Raw genomic sequence first — 23,852 nt, 5'->3', positions numbered from 1 at the left:
GTTTTAGGCCAGACATTACAGTCTTCTTAAAAAACACATTTTTGGGTGTAATATCTGTCATGAGACTCCATGTTACAAAAGCATGTAATTTCTGCAACGTTCTACATCGTGATAAAATGTACAAGGACTTCTATATAATGAAGTGTTGACGTAAAAAAAGACGCAAACACCATTTACAAATAATTGTCATGAAGTACCTGGATTGACAGGCATAACTGCCATATGAAAGATGGATGGCAATAGGATGCCTTGAAACGGACGTACAAAGAGTCAATGAAAATAGAAATAAATTAGATGAGCTGTTCCAATGCCAAGCATCTATAATGAAAACAATGCTAGATCATTTTAAACAGACATCACAGCAGCCACATGCACACAGTCAGTTGTGTTTATTGCCACAACTTCTGGATGGCTGAACCATGTAATTTTTCAAACCCAACTTCACGATGTGTTCTTCAATCACAACATTAACTTGATACATTGCACACGAATACTTGCAGGGATTTGAGTTATTTTGGAGCATAACTGATCTGATTAGTGGACAGGTTAAGCATTACCAAGCAATGCTTTCTAGTGACCATGACCATTAAATGTATTAAATATTGCTCCTGCACACGCAACATTTAATTGTACTGTATCACCAAAGGAAAGCAAATGTTTACGGAGTATATGTTCAGATATTTTCCCCAATATAGGAATGTGACATTTCGACCACTGGCTCAAGGGGCACTGAGAATGCAGACTTCACTTTGGACATGTCAAACGTAAGCATGTTTAAATTTCAAAAAGTTCACCATCGAGGACAGGGTTCGCAACCTGTGGCTCCAGAGCCACATGCGTCCCTTTAAGGACTGCTTCCTGATGTTATTTAATAAGGACCACCGTGTCGTATTCACATGCATTAGTTCTTCAAATCGTTTGATTAATGAATTAGAAAAAAAGGCTCATTGTTATTTTGGTTGCCGACCCCTGATCTAGGATTTAAAAGTCAAAATGCAAGGTCTCCAATTCCTTTGCAAATACAAAAAACCATAACTGCTCGTCTGCCATGAAATATTAAATGAAAATAATAAACCCATGGTCCTATTATAACCCTCCGATATCATGAGTATGATTCATGTTGGAAAAAGGCCACGTAAGACTGGCGAAGTTCTCTATGGGTTGTTGCATTGGCTCTGCCAAGGGAGAGTGTTCTGCTAGACTTAAATATTGCTTTGCCAACATGTGAACCACAACTCATGTGCATCTGCCTTTCAAAAGCACAAAAAGTAACCTCTGCTTGTACACTTCGAAATTGTTTCCTGAATGCAATAACTGTTATGAAGTAATGTTCAATTTAGGCACTAAAATGTTCAATTTAGGCACTAAAATAAAATACTAAAATTATATTTTGACAATTTAATTTCAATTGAAATAATCGATAAGAAATTGGAAACATAATTTAACACAATGCGAACCTCTGCACACATTGCCCGGTGGTTGTATTCCTGCTTGATATAACCCAATTTTATCTTGAAGTGGATTTGTGTGCGATGTTTAGTTTACCAAACTGACAAAGACAGTTTAATCACGAAAGTGGAAAATACTGCATGGAAATACTTCAAAAGGAATTGTTTAATGGCCAAGAAACAGTCAATTTTACATACCACACAATGCAAAATGTAATTCAGTGGGACTGCTTTCCTCTCGAGTGGAGTTTATGTTAAAACAGATTTTTTTTTAAACAAAATAACATACAAAAACGCATTTTCTACAGCAGGCCCTCCATTTCCTTCATGAAAGACTCGTACATGTCATCCTTGGTGGCCATGGTGGCTGTAGATACGGAGGTCACGCTGGATTTCTGCAGGGGCCGCTGGGCTATGTCCTCATCCGCCCGCCGCTGGGCGCCCCTGCCCTTGGCCTCTCGCTTGACGCGCAGCGAAGTGGGCATGAACCGGGTCACGTCGGCTTTGGGGTTGGTGATCTGTGGCTTGGCGCTGATTGTAGCGCCCGCTGTCGCTTTCTTCTCGATGGTGGCACCAGCGAGTGGCTGCTGCTGCTTTTGCTGTTGACTTTGTTGCTGTTGCTGCTGCTGCTGCTGCACCGCGATACTGGGCACTCCAGGGCCACCCGACTCATCTGGTTTTGGCCGCTGAATGAGGCTCGGAGGGGCACTGAGCACTCCAGGATTGGGAAGACCGCCTGGCTGACCAGGAGGGGGGAAAACTCCAGGAGGCCCCAGCGGGGGGGCCATGGACAGTGGGCGCATCATGCCCGGGCGTGGAGGAAGCATCCCTAAACACACAAGCAACTCATTTATCAGCTGATCTCTACCAGATGTAAGGCTACCTCTGAAAGTCCTTTCAAGTGACCTTCTACCAATTAGGGGCAGCAATTTCCCCCACCTGATCTTCCACTGATACTAATGTTCATTGAATCACAATTAAACTGATATATCTAATTCCCAGAGCAGGAAATTATCGAAATTTAGTGCACAACCAAATTTAAAGTGAATAATTTTTCGTGCAGTCTTTGGGTGGCCAGACTGGGACCATCAACTTACTCCACTTGAGAACCCAATTTTCATCACAAGTGTTTACCTGGATTCGAACTCAGGATATCAGAGGTGCCAGCTCAGCAACGCTCTGATGTCTGAGCCTTAAATAGTTAAGGTGGCCAATTACATTGTTGTTCATGGTTGGGAAAGATAGGATAACTCCACAGCATCAAGTCAATTGTATTCAGCACAAGTATAACAACTTTAGGTGGTGTCAAGATGGCCTAGTCAATCTAACCCACCAGTCTTAGGAAAACAAAGTGTTCTCTGTCTCGCCTGTAACAATACAAATGATGTTCCATCTATCCAGACCCGATAACAAATAAGAAAAATCATGCATATGCATGATTTCTCGATCGCATTTTAACATGCGCTTATTCTCATAAATATGTAATTAATACTGATAATACAATATCTTACAATTCTCAAAAGATGCTGTCATACATCACATGATGTGTTAAGTCACAAGGTTACGTCCCGCGTAATGACATCATGGTGAGGTGAGGTGCGTACAGTTTGTGACAATCATCTTCGCAGGAAAGGGTAATCTCCTTTACACTGATTTTTATCACCAAGTTTTAGGCAACCAATCAACCAATTCGCCCAGTATTCTATAAGGTATTATAGCAATGCATGTTTACACGAAATTTAAATTTGTATTGAATCAGTTTTACGAAATATATCGTCACCTTCTGCTACTAACCAATGGGCAGCCTAATGCATAAATGCTTTAAACCTTAGTTGGAAAGAGTTAAAATAAATAATTTAGTAGTAAAGTGCGAGGTGTCAATACCTGGGATTGCAGGTGGCATGAGGCGGGGTGGGGGTCCGCGGGGAGGGGGACCGGGGGGCAGACCAGGGGGTGGCCCTGGAGGGCGGCCGGGCGGAGGTCCTGGTGGAAGCATGCGAGGGGGCAGAGGCCCTCGCATGCCAGGCATCCCTGGCGGACGCATGAATGGAGGAGCACCTGGGGAAAACAAACAACAAATCCACGGTGAACAAATGGTGCTTCGTCAATGCATCCTGAACGACGACAACAGACCAACATGAATTACTAATAACCAAATTGAAACATTTAAAGGTTTTTGCTTGTGTAAAATATCCATAAGTCATTAAGAGCTGTGTTGTATGCACGATGCATTCTGAATTCTGATTGCAGAACAAATTAAAAAAGAATATGTTAGGGACGCGTTTGAGATTCTCGAATACGAACGTTGAGCCTCAATAAGAAATTTTGGATCCAAAATGTTCTTGAGTTTCTGATTGATCAGAAAGTGTGACACCACTGGAACATGACTTCTATTTCAGATTGACAAAAGTGGTGTCACATGGTGTCACTTTTGTTCGCACAAAGATAAGTTAAATTATTTAAATGTATGATCCAGAAAAACCCTAAATCATCCTTAAAAATGAGAAAACCTTTCAAATCAAAACTCATTCCTATAAAATATATATGTAAAGATGCAGCCATGCAATTCCTTGCTCATGCCACTGCTGACAGAAGGGCCTCAACTGGAGAGGGTTCAAGAGAAACCCTCGAGAAGACTTAATATCCATACGCTGGCTAGACGTCGAAAAAAGTCGGAATACCCACAATTTACTCCACCACATGCATCCTGCTGATTGACTGTGGTGTACCCATTTATACTGCTGGGTGGAAAGAGGAAGGGGGATTTACGAATCTTACCCATTGTTTCAATATCGCGTCGGAAGATTGAATCGAGCCTTGTGGATTGTGTTAACCCTTACGCCATGGCAGCTTAAAGCCAAGAGATGTGTACTGGATGATTATGGTGATTGGCTGGTGTTAAGTCTTTTGGGTGGTAACACATTGCTATGGAGAACTGTCTTCCGGAAGAAGATCCTTAACCACCAGATTAAACCCCCCCCCCAACTTTTTCTTAAAAATACAAGGACAAAAGTGCGTCTTATAATCTCGACAATATCGTACATGTATTGTAAGAGGCTATTTCAAGCGAACAGTAAAAAGAGCATTCATAACATTCACACGTGTACCTGGAGGCGGCCCAGGTGGAGGGCCAGAGGGGGGACCAGGGGGCCTCATTATAGGTGGGCCAGGGGGCACGAGCGGTGGGGGTCCCTGAGGGTGCATCATCATGTGGGGAGGTGGTTGTGGCTGCTGGGAAGGCGGAGGCAGCATGCGTCCATGTGGCATCTGTGGGGGAGCTGAGGGATGTTTCATCCCAATGCCCGGTGGAGGAGGTGGAGGCATCGGCCCTGTCTTTAGCTGCTCCCTGCCCATCCTGTCATCCGTATCTTTCTTTTTCTCCTCTTGCTCAGCCTCCATGTCTTCATCATCATCATTATCATCGTCATCGTCTTCCTCTTCGATGCCTGGTACCTCTTGACCTGTAACGGCGAAAATGTACATTACGTCAATATTACATCTTGGTTTTAATATGGTCAGTGGAATATCAGTATACTTTAACTTTACTTCTCAGCCATTTTGATAATCCACTGCGAGATGAATACCTCTCAACATGGGGGTTGGTTAATTATAATTCACCACACTGGTCAGTGCCGGTTGGTGAAGATGGGGCCCATCCATGGCTTGGAATCTAATTCAGGATGCCGAGTTCATAGCAGTGTGTGAACCACTCCACCACCAACCCCTGTAGTTTAGTTCAATTCCACATTTGTCAAGTACCACTATGACTAACAGTTTAATTGAGGCAATAGCAGATCTTGCCTTGATCTAAATAATCTGGAAGCATTATCCAACTCTGTATGAGTGTAATATGCAAAGCAGTGGTGACAGCGAACTGCACGATATAAATGTGTAATCTGCATTGGTGAAATATGGGCATATATTGCATTGCCTAACAAAGGATTTGACCATTCATTTCCACCAATGACATCAGCTAGCATTGACAGCTTGTGAAAATTATATTTTTTTAATAGACACTTATAGGAACTATGAACTAAAAAATGTCACAAGTATCTTGTGTATTGTAATACATCTTTAAAGTTTTTATGTGTGTAGCAACGTTTATTATAGGAAGCCTTACCAGCCATCCTTAACATCATGGCCTGCAGCGGAGTGAGGCCGCCCTCTTTAGTCTTTTTCTTCTTCTTGACGATGGGTTTTGGAGGCTCCTCTGGAGCATCAGCGAATCGCACCGACCGCCCTGAGAAAAAAATGTTGAGATTAAACTGGAGGAGGTTTTGGCCTGTATCCACGAGCTATCCTGCTGCATACCCACTGGCATTTTATTTTAATCGCAATGTATTTAAATAGTTTTTTTACATGTTATAATTGTATTGTCTGTAGCCGTGTTTTTTGGGGGATTTTTTATTCAAGCTCTTTACAATGTCTTGCAATACCTTTTATATTTAGAGGTTTCATAAATCAAAGTTATTATTAGATGTTAAGTAAATAAGGTCATAACTACAAATGTCATGCATTGTGCCAAGACTGTAGGAATATTTAATTACTTCTAAATTACATTTTATGGCTTGCCCAAGATAGAAATCACTCACAATGGCTAAAAAAATAAGTGTACATTTTTACAAACCATGTCCAGGCTGCCATATATCATGCTTTTGATAGTGCACAGCTGTATTTGTTTAGATGCGTCTCCACACAGTACTTTGTATTTGTAACAGAACAATTACGAAGCACATTGTATTTTTTACAAAAACGTATTCCCCAGTAATCATTATAATGTTATACCCAACACACATGCTGTGATCTCACTTGGCTAAATACAATGTAATCGATATACCAGGCGAATTTCCAGAAAATAGCTGCTACACAAAACCCTGTAAATTCCATGAAGACCAAATTTTGCCCATTTACAGCTGGTCATTTTTAATATTGCTTTTATTTATACACATTATATAATTGTATTGTAATAACTATTGACAGAAACGTCAAATTAGCACTTATAATCATGAAAATTACAAGCCAATTCTGGGATGCATAATCCAATGCTACAGTTGTCCAGAGGTGTGGACTCGAGTCATGCGACTTGGACTCGAGTCAGACTCGAGTCATGATTTTGATGACTTCAGACTCGACTTGGACTTGCGTCATCTTTGACTCGACTTGACTCGGGACTCGAGAGCAAAGACTTGAGACTTACTTGTGACTTGCACAACAATGACTTTGTCCCACCTCAGAGGTGTGGACTCGAGTCATGCGACTTGGACTCGAGTCAGACTCGAGTCATGATTTTGATGACTTCAGACTCGACTTGGACTTGCCTCATCTTTGACTCGACTTGACTCGGGACTCGAGAGCAAAGACTTGAGACTTACTTGTGACTTGCATAACAATGACTTTGTCCCACCTCTGGTTGTTACTATACAGGACAGGACTAAACTGAGACTGGCTGACGATTTCAGTGTGGAAAAGTAGCTAAGAACAAGTCAGCGTGAGTGCAATTTTGATTTATTTTCCAATTTTTCGGGATTCCACATATAATGTAGTATGTGCAGGACACAATAAATCACTCACATTATTTTAAGAACACATTGTACGCACACGTAGAAGCTGGCACGAGAGGACTATAACGAGGGGTGCCACCGAGGAGTTTCTGGCGGAAAGGGCTCACCGGACCGCTCGGCGGTGTCCTGGTGTGATGTTTTGTCCTGGTGTGATGTTTTGTCCTGGTGTGATGTTTTTTCCTGGTGCAACATTTTGTCATGTTCTTCTTCATCCTTTTCTTTGCGCTTCTCATCCACGTCATCATCGTCATCATCGTCGTCCTCGTCATCGTCGTCGTCATCGCTCGAGTCGTTGTCCGTGTCCTCGCTGCCGTCTGCGTCCAGCCCCTCATGCAGGTTTGGGTCCTTGAGGTCCTCATCGTCCAGCTCTGGAACAGCTGCTCCAGCACACGCAGGGGCAACAAACGCAAGCCAGACTCATGGCAAACAGCTATAATCATTCCTACGGACATGACACGCTTCAGAACCAGTCATTGTAAACTATTATACCCACGGTCAGTAATATGGACTAACATTTAATATTAACTCATAGCAAACAGCGACAGGTATGGTCACTAATAAGTGCAAGACGAATATGGGCCACATTTCAGTGATCGCTTACCAGCCTCAGGGTCGTATATCTCCTCATCGTCGTCTTCCTCATCATCCTCATTTTCCTGCGAGGGAGCAGCTGGCTGCACAGGGGCTGCACGAGGCCCAGACAGCAGGCCTGCTTGCATTAGAACCTGGGGAGGGGGTGGCCCAGGGGGAGGTCCTGGGGGCCTCCTGCCCAGCGGGAGCCGAATCACACCTGCGCCAGGGCCCACCTTGGTCGCACTGTCACACGTGACCAACAGAGGGCGCAAACCCAAGTCAACGAGAACATTTTTCTCCAATGCATTTTCTGGTTGTACACGGTGTTGTTCGGCAAATCTCATGCTGTGGTCCACATGCTCGGAGTTTAGTCAGGAACCTACTTTAGGAACTGATCTTCGATATGTATGAATCTTAGTTTATGAATTAGCTTGCAGCATATGGAGCGAAGCATCGGAGATTATGCGAAATTATAAGAGGAACTATCTGAAAACACATCGGAGTGCTATAAAGAACAAACACAAAAAACTAAAAACAGTAGTATCAATCTAGCCCCATACATCACTGGATGCCATGGTATGCACACCTGAAGGCGGAAGGCTTCTTGAGGATGGAGAGTGGCTGCGCGCCTGGCAGGGGGATGTCTTGGATGGATGTGATGTTGGAGGGCGCGTGTGGCATCTCGGGCAGTGGGATACTCTCTATCTCCACGTGTTGGGCATTCTAAAGTAAAGTAAAAAATATACCACTTAGCAACATAAACGTTGGTCTGACTGACAAGTCTGCAAGCTAACATATCCTTCTGAAGGTAGTGCAAATATATATTTTTTAAAATCAGAAGTTGATCATTAATTCCAAAATTAGGTAATTAGCGATATTGATAACTATAATTATAATTTTATATAAAATATTTATCTGTTATTTATTATCTGCACAAGTGGCATGTGGAGCATGTAATCGGTGATTGAGTAACAGATTAAATCGTACATTTTTTACCGTGTACTTTGCAAGTTACATGCAATCATGCAATTATGTAACTAGGCAGCAGCAATATGGTACTATTCAGTTTACAAAAAAGTACATTTTAACAGTACTGAAAACCCATGTATTTTAATAAAATATTGCTTACTTCCAAAAAAATCTAGACTACTCACTATTAACCACACTAGCATCTACCCAGAAATAATAAACAAGAAAATCAAGCATGGATTTTAAGCTATTTTTCAACATGTTAGATTTATGAGTGTAAACCGAGTGGCTTTACTGGAGCCCACCTTGACAGCTTCGTAGTAATTGCACATCTGCAGGCGCTTCTGATTGTACTCAATCTCAGCGGAGCGTAGGTCCTTGTACTGATCGGGGTTGTCTTTCTCATAGAGGTGAAGGATTCGGTCCAGCGTCTCCTGAAGTTTCTTACGCTTGTCTCTCAAAACCTTTTCATTCAAGATGGGTGTCTGTATGGCACTAAATTCTGCAACAAACATTCCACATTTTTACTCAAAAAATATCCTCCCATGTAAAAAGAAAAACTGCACTTAAACATACACTCCTAAGAAAACAATTCCAATTCGCATTTGAAGCAAGCACATCCACTACTCATATTCACACAATGTGTTAGCATCTTATAATGTATATTAAAATAATATTATATCATAATGGCCTCAAATGCATGAAGACATGTGATCGTGTTTGATATCTTGCATGTTTCGATGCCAATCTGTAACACATGGCAACTACTGCCTGCGACTGTTTTTCTAGATACGTCTTTAATACAAACGTCAAGTTTTTTATGATGCCCGTCTCGTTTTTTTGTAGTGTCTTGTTATAAAGCTGCATTTAGATGCTATACATATTCAAATTGCAACTGTATATAATAAATTATAAAAATGCATAAATGACATGACTTAACATATCGCACATAGTATGGTCAAGATGCACATGCTGTACTCAGACTGATCAAATGACTTTTTATTTTGAATGTTACCACATGTTCAAGATTACTTTACAGGTGTAAGTGTGTAAAGCAATCTTGAACAGGTATAAAGAAATTTTGAACATGAAATGTGATACTGGTGGTGGATCACAAAAACTAAATGTCCGATTTCTAAAAGCAGCAAATCATTCTACAGAGCTACATTTAAAAGTTTGTTACCAAGTTCATCAAGTTTCTCCATGTCCCTCAATATCTGTTTGGGATCTTTCATCTTCAGCACCGCTGTCCGCACCATCATGCGCTGCTTTTTGTTCTGTAAACAAGAATTTCACAATAAGGTAATTTGCGATGAAGCATTTACAAATATTTAATCAAAAGCAGCCATACGAACACATTAATTTACAGTTAATTAGCGCAACGCACTTTTAACGTGAATAATTTTAAAAGATCACTTTTATAAAGCCTTTCAGAAACATCCAACTATAAAACTGCTAAAAATATAAACTTGAATCTAAAAGACCCTATCTAAAACAAATCTGAAAATCTTTTTTCTCAAATTTCAAAATGCCAGTTATATATGTTGTCCTGCCAATTTCCAACGTCCCAAGTGTAGATACAAATGAAGCAATTACAAGGCAAAAGTCGTGCAATTGTTGAATACCTTTTTAAGTTCTCTCTTTCTTGCTTCCTTGCCTGAATGGAAACATATTTTTAGGAGAATGGTATAGAACGGCAATATCAAACACAGAAATTCCACATTTGTACAACATTTTTTAATATTCACAGTACAGTATACAATTAGAATATATTGAATTTAAATAGCATCAAGGCTCTCAGTTTTGAGATGGCAAGCTTAAGTCCGAGTCAAGGTTAGCTCAGCCCATTCACGTCGATATTTATCAATGCGACAATAACGTTATTAGCAGATTGATCTCACTACTGTGGATGTTAGTATCGTGTTCGTGCTCATAAAGAAATTTCCAAGTGTTACTAAAATCGGTGAAAATGTATTCATATCGGTTTAATTAGTGTTTCAATAACCTTTACTTATCAGTAATTAAGTTGTGTCCGCGAAATATCATTACTTTAAGTGCAATGACAGTAAAGTTATTAATTCAGTCATTGATTCGCGTATCACTGTTGATCACGAAGGCATCACAATAATTACTGTTGTACAAAAAAAGAATGTTGTACAAAACTCAAGGAGCATCAAACATCACGCAAACTGCGATCATCATCGCAGCGGCTTTTAGCTGGTCATCGAAAAAAGAGGGCCACTGCATCGCTCGCTTTCAGATGCGCTTCTGCGGCCGTCTGGAACGCTCTTCCTTCCGATATCAGGAAGCCACTGGGAGCTATATGCACTTTTCAATCTAGATCCGACAAACTAATTTCTTTACAACTTATTTTTGCGTTTAGTTCGTTGCCCTTCCCCCGGCACCTCCGATGAGCACGGTTGGCTAAGGTACGGCGCGAAAGAAGTTCAACACAGAAAGACCCCCCCCCCGGCATGGCCTGTACACAGACTGTTCGGGCAAGCGCTGTTAGCGAGCACCTATTAAGACCGGCACAGCACGCGAGGCGATGGAGAGGCGGACAACCACGTCCGGCCGCCTTTGTCTCCCTCCTGGCGATATTTTACTACACACCGCACCGGGTACTCGTGTCAAATAACCACACAACAACCGAGGACGCCTACCATCGAAAACAAATCAACGCAAAAACTTTCACGTGCACCTGACGGGGGGAGGGGGGGGCCGCCCCCCACCCCCAGCGCGCGCGCTTGCAAAAATCTTTTCGCAGCGCGCCATTGGCTCCCGCGCGTCACGTGGTGCGAGCGCGGCCCAATCAAAGGCCGAGGGGGTGGCAGCCCTCGCGGCTCGTTGCGGCCGAAGCGAACTCGGGGGACATTTGAGGCCTGGCGAGTGGCAGCGGCGGCGCGCTCGGCGGGACTCACGCGCTTGGTCCGTGGGGTTCATGAATTTCCCGCTCTTCGTGGAGCTCGTCGAGCGCCGCCCCATCTTGGCTTCGCGTTGGTTCGCCCGACAAGAAACGGCTGCGGCGGTGGCGCTCTCCCCCCCTCCACACCCCCACCACGAACGCCGCAGTAAAGAGACGCGCGCGCGGCCCCCTCTCAGCGACAACTCCCGGCGTGCAGCGCGAGAGTGGGAAGGGTGGGTGGGTGGGGGGACACGTGACGGCCGCCAGCCCCCGCCCCTCGGTGAAGTCACGTGCCCGCTAGCCCCTCCCCCTGACGTAAACACGACCGCCTCATCAGAGGCCGTCCATAAATGACGTCACGCACCTAGGAGGGGGGGGTGAAAAATGTGACGTCACATCAAAATGCGCAACTTTAAATAAATATAGACAACACGTTCTGCTTAAATTTTGATTTAAAGTGTTCGTGACTGCAGGGATTCATATTCTTGGTTCTTTCGGTAAAGTCACGTAGAAGGGAAATAATAAAATAATACAAATATGAAACAATAAAAAATTCTCACGACGTTTCAAGCAATCATCATCAGGTGTGAAATCCACAGCAAGAAAATGTTATTTCCCTTCTACGTGACTTTACCGACAGAACCAAGAATACGTTCTGCTTAATTAAAGACTTTTTAATTAATGTTTTCTCCTACAACATCAAAGTGCAGCGCCACACTAAATACGCACGACAATGACAATAGTTTAAAGCGATTTGAAGCATGTTTTATTTGGGGGGGGGGGGCAGAGCTTTGTGACGTCATATTTGAGGGGGGCTAACTTTTTATAACGCCGTGTGACGAGGGGGGGGGGATAAAAATCGTCCAAAATCGCGTGACGTCATTTATGGACAGCCCCTTATGACGACGCACTCGCGTTTTAACTTTAAACGGTAAACTCAGTTTAACACGTAGGCTTTCGTGACCAATAAATGTGTAAATGTTGTGGGTTTACTCTCCAACGCACCTGTGTGCTGTACTAGTAACAAAATTGCATGTTGTGTTTAGGTGACAAAACCTTGCTAATTGGCTGTGTCGGGTGGTGGTGGGTTTAACGACACATTTAAATTTACGCGATCTCACCCCCCAAAAAAAACTTATTATAGATATTAGTCGCGAAAGCATACGTGTTAAACAGAACAGATTGTTGTCGCCTTACAAGTCTATAAACTATTTATTTACTTGACCACGGTACCTTTTTGCCAGTTTCAAAGTATTAAAAATGAGTTTTTTTTTTTATCATTTCTGGGCAATAAAACAGGCGTTGAGATGTCGAAACACCAAATAGATCCTCTTTTGCAAGGCATCAAGTAGTGTATTAATCACACGCGGTACTTGTGGAGAACATGCAAACAAACATGCTCTTTAAACACATTCCTGCGTAGGGAGCTGGTAGGAACGTTGGGTTGCTCGGTCAATGGCCAAGGTCAACGGCGGCGTGGTGTATTCCGCAAATATGCCCGACTGTGAGGGCGGTCACAAGCCGGTGTGAGTAGGTTAAACGTTGAGTTTTATAAGGGCACCACGGGGTGACCAGCCCCTCCCCACCCAGCCCCTCCCCACCCAGCCCCACCCCTCCCACCCCCCCACCGAGCCCCACCCTCCCCACCCAACCCTTCCCACCCAGCCCCTCCCCACCCTCCCCACCTAGCCCCTCCCCACCCTCCCCACCCAGCCCCACCCCCACCTAGCCCCACCCTCCCCACCCAGCCCCTCGCCACCCTCCCCTCTCCACCCAGTCCCACCCCTCCCTTTTTTGGATGCACGACGGACGGACGGACACAATAATCCCCTGTGGGCTGGTGTAATCAGGAGGTTCCTACCAGTAATATATGGCATTGTCTTTGAAACTCAAGGACAATGCATTGGAATAGGTGTCAACCCATACGGTTTACCAGTACCCATGTACAGGGAAATGTAGTTATAGGTCCATACGGCGTACAGCCGTTTCAATACGGGCAAAAAAAAAGTTTGTCTATTTATGTTTCTCCTTTGTGATGGGACTTTATAGGATGAACGTTGAAATGTACAAGGGCACGGGGTGACCAATAAGGTCTGAATGTCTGTAATAAGGTCGGCACTATAAGGGGTTGACAGGTATGTCTTGGTGTAGGCCAGTTTCAAAGACAATACATTCACTGCAAGTACATGTGGTTAATGCAGACATGATTCCTTGCAAAAGGTATCTACAGTATTTGGTATTTAACATCTGAACAGCTGTTTTATTGCCAGAAAGGGTAAAACCTATTCTTATTTTTCATGTTTTTGTTATTTTACCAGGTAAGGCCCACTGAGCTCGCTATGTGGCTCTTTCTCAGAAGCGACCTGACCAGAAAGGATGGCGCAACTAAGTGGCTTAGATTTCGATTAAAAGCTTTCGTGACTGCAGGGATTCATCTTCTTGGTTCTTTCGGCAAAGTGGCTTAGTCATGTGGACATTTATATCAGTAGCCAAACACTGGAAACGAGTGATGTTGATTCTAAATGTGTAGGGAAAAAACCGGAGGACCCGGAGAAGAATCCACGCGACCACGGGGAGAGACACCACAAACTCCAAATATTCAGCAGGCGTCAGGGTCGGGATCGAACCCACAACCTCGTCCATTACAGGCGAGGGAGTTAACATCTCGGACGGGTTTCATCTTCTTGGTTCTTTCGGTAAAGTCACGTAGAGTTGTGGCCGAAACGTCGTGAGAATTATTTTATTATGTTTTATTTTTATTATTTTATTACTTCCCTTTTACGTGACTTTACCGAAAGAACCTAGAAGATGAATCCCTGCAGTCACGAAAGCTTTAAATCGAAATCTCGGACGGGTGTTGAAACCAATCCTGGTCCCATTATACAATTTGTACTTATATACCTTATTTGTTTCTATTAAATGTATTTTAGTGACTTGCTTATCTTTTCTCTACTTAGCACTTCAATCGTTGGTTTGTATTGTTTGTTGTTGTAACTCGATGACCCACCCCGACTGGACATGTGCAAAAAGAGCCAAGTAGCTCGTCAAATTCCTTCAGGATAAAGACTCCGATTCTAATAGTACAACAAGAAAGAGAACCATTGCCCATTCATTACCCGCAAATGTATTCATTGGAATACTGTGCACGTACACAGAGTAATCACCGCCCACTTCTGTGAAAACTTGGCAGGACCCTCCTGAAAGAGTGATGATACCGAGTGAGGCTTTCCTGAGTAAACAATAATTCATCAGCGACGAGAAGACTTGTGGCAAGGCTTTTTGAGTGAACCACCAAAAAACAGGTCGATAATGTGAAATACGTAACGGGTAAATTATTTCGCGATAATCGTCATATCGTGATATTTTCTATCCTATCGCGAAAAAGTGATTATCGCGGCGACCCTATTGACCGAATGAATCTGTAATTTACGAGAAAATCCCATAACGGAATAAGAGTTCATCCTCTGTGCGTTTTTGCAAAAAACATCAACAGTATCTTAAGGACTGGCATCTTCGTGTCCACTAAAGTCACCATCAGTGGTACATTTGAACAAATGTGACCGACTGACAACAGCAGCAATGAAGCAGTGATCGACTACTGTGGACCGATTTCATCAAAAAGACTCATCGGCACAGCAGTCACCAATGCTCATTGCTTCAAAGTCTGCCTCTGAAAACCATTTGTGTGAACACTTCCACACTTCTTTCGATGGGGAAAATGTAATGGGATTGTCCACACCATGTACAGTAATTTTGACATAGAACCTCCACCAGGGGGCAACTGAGGACACAGGGCTTTCTGGAGCAATTGCAGGCCAACGATCTTGCTGGAAACGCCATTGTGGCGGTTTCCACTGAATAATCTAAACCATGTGACCGTCATGCATAGCTAAAACATGCATTGCCACAACACAGGCAATCGACACAGCTTGCTTTTCCAATCTAACTTGTCCCAATTGGCTTTCTTAAGTTTGCAGTGCGATTATTTTTTTTACACAGAAATTTGGTATTTAAATAATAATGTCCTCATATCCCAAAAGTAATTTAATAAGTTGACAAGTCATTATTAAACCTTGATATTTAACTGGCTCTAGAATGATCTGCAATCGAACAAAATATATTTCCACATGCTCGAGTCTAATCATTAATTAATAAACATTCCTAGTAATGTCCCATGTCTGCTCATTATGTAATGCATTCGAAGATGTAAGTCTACTACATTTACGAAAACGTCACTGGGCTCATTGGAGGCTTTATTGACAATTCAATGCCACGATGACAAACATGACATTTGCAGTCACTGCATGTTGCAGCCAGTAAGGCAAGACTTAAAAAAAACAGTACATTTACGGTTAACAGTACAGAGCTCACGAGTTACAGATGTTACTAGTAAGTAGCTGAAATTGACAAGTGTAAAAAAAGACATTATCCTTTATGCCACTACTTTTGATACAGTGGAGTTAGAAGTTTAATTTTCTCAGCACGCAATCAATTTAACCATGGAGAGCAGATGATCAGAAGTCTTGTACAACATGAGTTAGCTTAATTTTTTAGGAAACTATAACTTGTTTTCAAACACAGTAATACTATCGTACAAAACACTAAACCAAAAAAATCATAAATATAGCTTACAAAACAAAAAGCCATTTCAAATGTTTTCCCCTGCAATGTAATGGAAATAGTTTACTTTTCATTTAAGTCAAGCAAGTGCTCGTAGCCCAATGTATCGTGAGGGAAACATATATATACTGTACCTCACACTTCATCACTTTAGGTTTAGCAGAATTAACCAACCAGGAGCAGCAAGCTGTTGAGAAACCAGATGGACCATTCATCTGCATGAATATCCCATAGTACCATACCACCACATAGGTTCTTACGTAAAACACACGTTTATAATCCAGTCAAGTTCAGAGCTCTGTAAAATAGCTCTGAAAAAGCAAACATTTCAAGATAACACGTGCATAAATTGGTTTTCTTGAACATTCCCAGGATTTGTATTTGCTACCAAATCCATACACATCAAAATCTCAATATTCATGCAAGCAGTCATCACTTGACATGCTTACAAATGAAATGTTCCATCTTAATGGATTATGCAGATGAATATTTTAATAATAACTATATATTTTGCAGATAAATTGAGGTGGAACCACCTCCAAAAAAAGCTTACATTTTATCCACTCCTACAATATCAGAGACACATGTATCTACTTTGCTACTGAGCTTAAAGCTCAAGCTGATTATCATAACTTAGGAAGGATCAACTCAACCAAATGCCCTTCAGTTGTGTAAAAAAAAGTTCAGATGAGGTGCAGTATCAATCTGCCAAGTGGATAGCCATTGAATACATCAGCTCAACACAATCATATCGAGATGGAGACCAGGGAAGTGTACATTTATGAAAAAAATTCTTAAACTTAAATGTACACAAGTTAATATTAAGGCAGACATTTCTACAAAATCGTGTCATGTTTAACTTGTGCTGTTGTACAAATGAGTTGGCTTACATTGGTTTAAAATACATGTCTTGATATCACCTGTGTTAAAAGATGACGGTACTCAATGGGAATAAAAGTGGTCCAAATCTATTCCTGGACCAAAGCACAGTTGCCAAATGCATCAGTTAATTATTGTTGAGTGATCATGGCACTGCGGTCAGCATATTCCACAACTGACCTAGCAACTGGATTTCACTTCTCAGCCACAGCTACCGTGTCACCAACCTGGACTGACCTGTGAAGTATGACCAAAACAACTGACACGAGATGGAGAGCCCATCGTCCAGCAGGGGCTTGACAAAGCATTGCAATTAATTATATTTCATGTTTGTTATTGTATTCAATTAACAAGTCATATAACAACTTGGCCGAGTTGTTACAAGTTGCCAAAAATAGCACGAATCATGACACTGCAAAAAAAAGACTGGCAATGTGGACAAAAAATATAACAGAAAACAGAGTGCAAGCATCAGAGTGCAAGCAGTTGGACTTTTTAAATGTTCATGTACATATGCACATTTTTATGTTCCTTATGTACAAGAAAATGAGATGGCATGGGAAGACCATTTCGCATACAATGACAATCTTGATATGAAGCTTTCCAAACAGCAGGAGAACTGCCTCACCTGATAACGATTGCTTGTGTTGCGATCGAAACGTCGTGATCTATTCATTTTATATCTACATGACTTAACCGAAAGAACCCAAGATAATGATGACAATATAACACTGGCTGACTTAATAATTCTGAGACGTCACAAACATCCCCAATATAATTTTTCCAGTACCTTCCAAATCACAGCAGCTATAATTAATCATTACTTACATTGTTGGTCTAAGCCAAAGCTACTTTGAGCTTTAAGTCATAAATATTCATTATACATTATGTAGATTTTTGTTACACCGTACCTAGTCTATAACACAGGTAATGAATTTAAAGGCTGTAAACACTGCAGACATTACATTTTATCTTACAAAATTGTGTTTATCACGTGACTCATATCAACACGTTACAAAACAATGCAACGTTTTTTACTTTTATAAATCACATTCATTCATCATGCATCATCAGCACAGGACCGTTGGGCCAAACGTGTGACCTCTTGCAACAGCATTCACATAAACTTCTCTTGCTGCCATACCAGCATCTCGAGTATGGTAGTTTCTTTGATCCACATATCACGGGGGGTGGCACTATTCATTTGGTTATTCAATTACCAATAAAACATTTTTGAAAAACGACATTCCTAATTTTTTTTATGCATAAGGGGCATGCTGTAGCACGTGAAAATCTAAACTCTGACAGACGTTTCGAAATTCTCTAAGTCATAAAAAGGCTTGCTTTTACAGAATTTAAAACAGGTGTTTTGCGAAATTCTAAACAAAACATTTTAAGTGTGTATGTCAGGCAATGTAATGTTGATTATAATCAAAATGTTGAAGGACACGATGGACAGGGGAGATGCTAAATAATAGTTATTTATATTTCTATACATTCCTATAAATAACACCTTTAGCAATAAATGCAACAATGCAATAGCACCATCATTCTATCCCATAACATGTCCTTTTGTACAAGTGCATTCACTTTACAGACATTACACAACTTAACTTATCCTACTCGTAAAATATGCTACCCTGAATGGGTCAACTTACAGAGAAGACCACATACCTCACAATGTTTTACTGGTGTGAAACGTAAACAGTGTAACGTGTTACCAATTTCTGTACCGAGAAATCCAATAATTTCCCAATATACTAAAATGAGGCAGGTTCTGATGACAGCAACAGCAGTGTCTTAAGTTTCAAAAATCACGAAAGATTGCGTGCCAAAATAACTCCTTCGCATACCAATTTGGGCACAAATGCATTTTGTGAGCAATACAAGGCTCCAAATAATAATAACTGCCCTGCTGTTTTGAGTGTAAACAGTTTATTTATATTTGATGTGCAAAAACCAAACCAGTCATAGCTTATAACAGTTGGTTTGGTACAATCATTGTTTTAAATATGACTGTTTGTGTTTTGCAATTGCATTGTTTGCAGAACGGATTGCATTGTAGGTAATTCTTCTTATATCAAACGTCTTGCCTATGAAGGTCCTGAACTAAATCCGAAACGGAGCATCTTATGACGAGTGTTTTTGTCCAGTTTACATAAAACATCTTCAACTCCAAGGTTTTCTTTAATGTGGGTTGATTTCAATGTGTACCTGCAAGCAGAGAAAATACAACATGATTCACAATGACAGAAACACACAACAGTGTTCAACTTTCATACAAAATGTAAAACCTCACAAGAACAAACATTTTAGGTTCATTTACAAGGCATTATAAAAGCAACAACAATGCACAAAAGTGAAATGTAGACACTATTTATTCTAATCACAAACTTACCAGTCTTGTTCTACCTCTACACCATCTATGGGGAAGCCTTTGTTCAGCAGTGGATTGACAAAGGTACAAATAAATCACAAGCTAAAACGTATTTAAATGGTTATAACCACTCGGCCATAATATTATTATTGAATTACTGAACCCTTGATTATTTACCATTCAAGTGTTGGCATACAGTTACAACAATTGGGTTATGGACTTTAGCCATACCAATACATGCTGTAGTTTACATTAGAAAAACTTATTTACTTTCAAGGTCAAACGACACTTTATGTCCCAAATTCATCTAAGGATGCCTTATTTAAAATTACGGCTCTATTAAGTAGATGAATCAAAAACATTTAAGTGGTTACTTATTTTGCATGTGATTACTCGGCCACTTTCAAAACGGTGCTGGCCTCTACATCGTGTCTTCTGAAGGAAACCCCCAACAAGCATCACCCACAGCGTGACACGTTGAAGATACCAATGTCACCAAATCCCACTCATCATCTCCCATCCACAGGCACACGTGGGAACAGAGGATACTTTTTTTTCGCAACTACTTTAATTGCATCAGATTAGCCGATTAATCAAACCGATATTTGGTTTAATAATCTAAATTACTTAAATAATTAGATTTGCGAGCTCTAGACATTTTTGACTGGTCTCTGTTATCCATTCTACTGACCGTTGCAGAGATTTACCCGGGCTACACAGTCCTTATAGCACTGTTTGTATATATTGCTGTAACATATTCAGTATCAGTCCCATACATAAGCAACTGTACTACCAGGTACCATGGGATGCCAAGTGTAAGTAACCATATGGCATGAGTTACCGTGGCACAAGAAAATCAATAATGAATTATTCTAGCAGCATAGACCCATTGTTTATTAGTTTAGGCACAATATACTTCTTCCAGACAACAATAATGTAATAACCTCCGTTGTCCATTTCAACTTAATATATTTGCTTAACATTATACTAATTCTATCTGCAGGTTGCAATGGCAAAGTGTTGGCAAAAGAGCTCTGATGTACGACAATTTCAAATTAAATTGAAAGCTAGACAATCATAAACACGTGTAGAAGCCAAATTATTATTTAAAGTACAAGATTATGGTGTACTTAGTTAGCTGTGCTGCTAAGCTTTGGTTAAAAGCACATTATGGGTATTTGTAATTCTAAAACGCCTAAGTCACGAGTCAATGTACAGTAATGCAGAGAAGAAGTGGTGATGATATTAAGAACAACAGAGGCATGTTATAAAGAGAAAGCCTGCTTTTCTTTTACGGATAAATAGCTGAGCAAAACGTGGATGAATTAGGTTTTAATACAGCAACTACAAAACATGGAAAAACAAAGAGGCCCGTAATTTATTTTGGGATAAATGACAGCGGCGTGGGGCAGCAATGTGAAATTAAAGATGAACTCTGGCACACAATGTACAGCTCTTCTTTCAAATGGCATCAGTCCAGTGGTGCAAAGTTTAAACCTTTTCCTTGCCTACCCACACAATCTAGCGAATAGCGTATTTGGACGTATGTGTAATTAATATTTGAAAAATTAACGTGCCTGTCAATATGGCTGCACCTCCCCAACAGCTGGATTCAACCTGTCCTGTGTGGGTTCACCGAAACCCCGAAAGGTTGCCCGCCCACAGCCTAACATGATGATGACCTTGTGGCACTTGTAATAGACATTATTTTAACTCCAGTCTGTTTGTTAACAAGCGGAAGTCGAGAGTACTGCAGCACCTGTGCTCTAAAGAGTTCGTCAGTCAGCACTTCACCACTTACATGCGTGCGATTTAAAAGTCGCCATTACGAGCGACATTTAATCCTCTAGATGTGGCGATTTTTAAATGCCACGTTAGAGCGATTTGAGCCATATTTAGATTTTGAAACGCACTGCCTTGGCGATCATCGCCATTGCTGGTGACGGAGCTGCCAAAAATGAAACACATTTTACATTTGTCAAGATGTGACAAACAGGTAATTTTATTAGCCATTTTTACAGGTAGATAAAAATGCCTGGTTAAGTCCAACCGATTTGACGAAACAAATTAATCTAAAATCAGGCTAAACCGATTTGTCAAAACATTGAATTAATCCAATACAAATCTCTCCAAGAGTGTTGCTCTGAAATTGCCGGATCACTAAAATATCTAACAGCTCTTCGTAATAACAGATCACTCGATTCGCTGGGCGACAGTGGCTTTGTCGCGCCGTGTAAAACGCGATTTAAACACATCGCTGCAATGTGGGCCTGGCTTAAAGCACCGCACCACGAGGTCATCACAGCCTACGCCGCTTCGTCCAGCACACTTCACCATCATTGTCGAGTCCCATACAGTACTGTACCACCAAACCACCACATAATCACATTACCACATCCACAACAAATAGCATAACCTCCACCATCATGAATGCCATCACCATCATAAGCACCACAAAAATCGCAACAACCAACACAAGACCATCACCATTACAAAGTGCGCGCACACACACACAAGTAACACTTGACTGGCATGTCAGCACACAAAAACACACACACACGGCATTTACCTAACAAAGCCACCGCGCGGGCCTGGCAAATGGTGTTGGGTGGTTGGTGACGACAAGGCTGGGAAGGATGGTTTTTTAATCAGCGCACCTGCAGCCGCACGTTCATCACCATGGACGCCACGAAGTACATGTAGGGGAACCTGTGGCGGAACTTCCACGCCAGGTCGAAGAGCAGCAGCAGCGACCGCGTCATGTTCTTCGAGAAGAACGTGTAGAAGTGGCCGAAAGCCGCGGCGTCCGTCAACCCGACCATGGCCACGGCCCTCCGGCGATGAACCCGGCGAAGACTTCCCGGCTCGAGAGGCAGCGAACTGGAACGAGCAGCGGTCGCGTTATGGCCACCAAAAGTGAAACGCGAACACAAGCGGATGAAGGATGGTATCTGGTTGAAGCGCTGCTGGTGGTGAGGGGGGGGGAGTGGAGTTTGGTGGTCGCTGGTTGGCTTGTTGGCTTGTTCGAGGGCGAGAGATTGGTTGGCCAAGCCGCGATCCGTCCAAAACACGGGTTTGCCCCCCTCCTCCCCACCCGATGAATGAGCGTTTTAAGTTTTTGCCGCTGTGCGTTTTGCGATGTTGACAGCCGTGACCGCCGACGTAGCGAGAAGCGCGGCCGAACAATGAAATAGGCCGCGCGTGGCTGCAGTGAATATGGGAGGCACAGGCGAGCAGTTTTATAGCGGAGCGCACTGCACACACACGAGAAACTCGAGACCTGACACTAACCAACTATGCAAACAGCAACTTGTACGATCGATCCCCTAATCCTACCCTTGACCAACTAGCTAATCGGCCACGAGTAAAATATCCCACTAACCAAAACCCATAACTACATTGCTAACCAGCCACGAACATTGCTCCACCCACACCGACCCCAACCAACCACAAACACCACCCTAACGGACCCAAATCTAACCCCTATCCAACCTCACCACTAGTACTGGTCCCACCGCTAATGAGACTAGCCTACCAAATACTAATACTCGCACATATCCCGAACCTAGTGCGAACCAGGCACTTGCAGTATCCCCAACCCTAGCCAACTCTTTCACGTGGCACTCTTATTGAGCCTAACCACAATCCCACCTCTCAAGTTTCCGTAGGGTCACTTTTTGTTATGTTTTTCTTTTCCAGTTCTGAAGCTCAGAGTGGCCGTCAAAGTCCTCCAGATGTCGGCCTGCGGGGGTCTCCGCAGCGTCTCTCTCTCTTCGCCTCGTCTGCAGAGTTTGCAGCGTGTGGTGTGTGCCCAATTTGGGTGGTGCTCGGCCGCGTGCAGTGGTGAGCTGCTGCTATGCACGACTGTGTGAAGGGGTGAGCTTGCTTTAAGTGGACAGTGTGAAGTGGTGAGCTGATGCTATGAGTGGACTGTGTGGATTGGTGAGTAGTGATGGATGGATGCGTCCCTGCTATGTCCCCCCCCACCTACGCCACACGTGGCGCGGCCGTCGCGACCCTTGACCCGACCCAGCTGATTGCAGCCGCCTCGTGTCGTCGCCGCTCATTGGTTCAGCAGTCGCGAAGCGCCACCAATCAGACTCGAGGGCATTCAACTGGGGCCGGTCATGGGGAGGGGGGGTGACCTCTCCGATAAAGGGGCGGGGTCTACAGAGATGGTAGCCAATGGGACGCAGGGGGGAGGGGTTCTGCCGCGGAGAGGCGGGGCTTGTGGACAAGAGGGCGGTACTTGCGGACAAGGGGCGGGGCTTGTGGACAAGAGGGCGGTACTTGCGGGCAAGGGGGCGGGGCTTCGTTGCCCCCACGTGGGGGTGGGGTTGGGGGAGGTTTCATAATCCGAATTTTTATTTCGACTGCAGTCGGAATCCGATGAGCTAGGGGCGAGTCAGGACGTTACAACAACAAGCAGTACAAAAAACGTGATTGGAGTGCAAGTTAATAGGAGTGGGTTTCACACAACGCAGGGGATACACAACTGCGGAATGGCTCTGACCTCATGA

The 23,852-nt window shown here is 42.6% G+C and overlaps 2 protein-coding genes across 3 annotated transcripts; both read right to left on the bottom strand.

The window, feature by feature from the left end:
• Positions 1-1,596: 1,596 nt before the first annotated feature.
• Positions 1,597-11,682, bottom strand: WBP11 (WW domain binding protein 11). The gene is made up of 11 exons (XM_078594462.1): positions 11,473-11,682; positions 10,177-10,208; positions 9,735-9,828; positions 8,857-9,053; positions 8,169-8,305; positions 7,611-7,825; positions 7,117-7,386; positions 5,569-5,688; positions 4,556-4,909; positions 3,333-3,506; positions 1,597-2,277 (listed from the first exon to the last, which is right to left on the bottom strand). Exons 1-11 carry the CDS (start codon positions 11,534-11,536, stop codon positions 1,751-1,753), a joined length of 2,184 nt encoding a protein of 727 aa, XP_078450588.1. The 5' UTR covers positions 11,537-11,682; the 3' UTR covers positions 1,597-1,750.
• Positions 11,683-15,692: 4,010 nt separating this feature from the next.
• LOC144718878 (small integral membrane protein 10-like protein 3) lies at positions 15,693-23,366 on the bottom strand. Of its 2 annotated transcripts, XM_078594461.1 has the most exons (3): positions 22,984-23,366; positions 21,990-22,212; positions 15,693-19,169 (listed from the first exon to the last, which is right to left on the bottom strand). In XM_078594461.1, the coding sequence occupies exons 2-3, from the start codon at positions 22,152-22,154 to the stop codon at positions 19,143-19,145; spliced, it is 192 nt and encodes a 63-aa protein (XP_078450587.1). In that variant the 5' UTR covers positions 22,155-22,212; positions 22,984-23,366; the 3' UTR covers positions 15,693-19,142. The 2 variants fall into 2 exon arrangements, with proteins under 2 accessions (XP_078450587.1, XP_078450586.1); XM_078594460.1 differs by lacking the exon at positions 22,984-23,366 and having other exon boundaries at positions 21,990-22,977.
• Positions 23,367-23,852: the final 486 nt, after the last annotated feature.

This window comes from Lampetra planeri, chromosome 5 (assembly GCF_965212315.1).
Source record: "Lampetra planeri chromosome 5, kcLamPlan1.2.h2, whole genome shotgun sequence".
NCBI lineage: Eukaryota > Metazoa > Chordata > Hyperoartia > Petromyzontiformes > Petromyzontidae > Lampetra > Lampetra planeri.
This window is presented reverse-complemented; position numbering and strand designations above follow the sequence as displayed.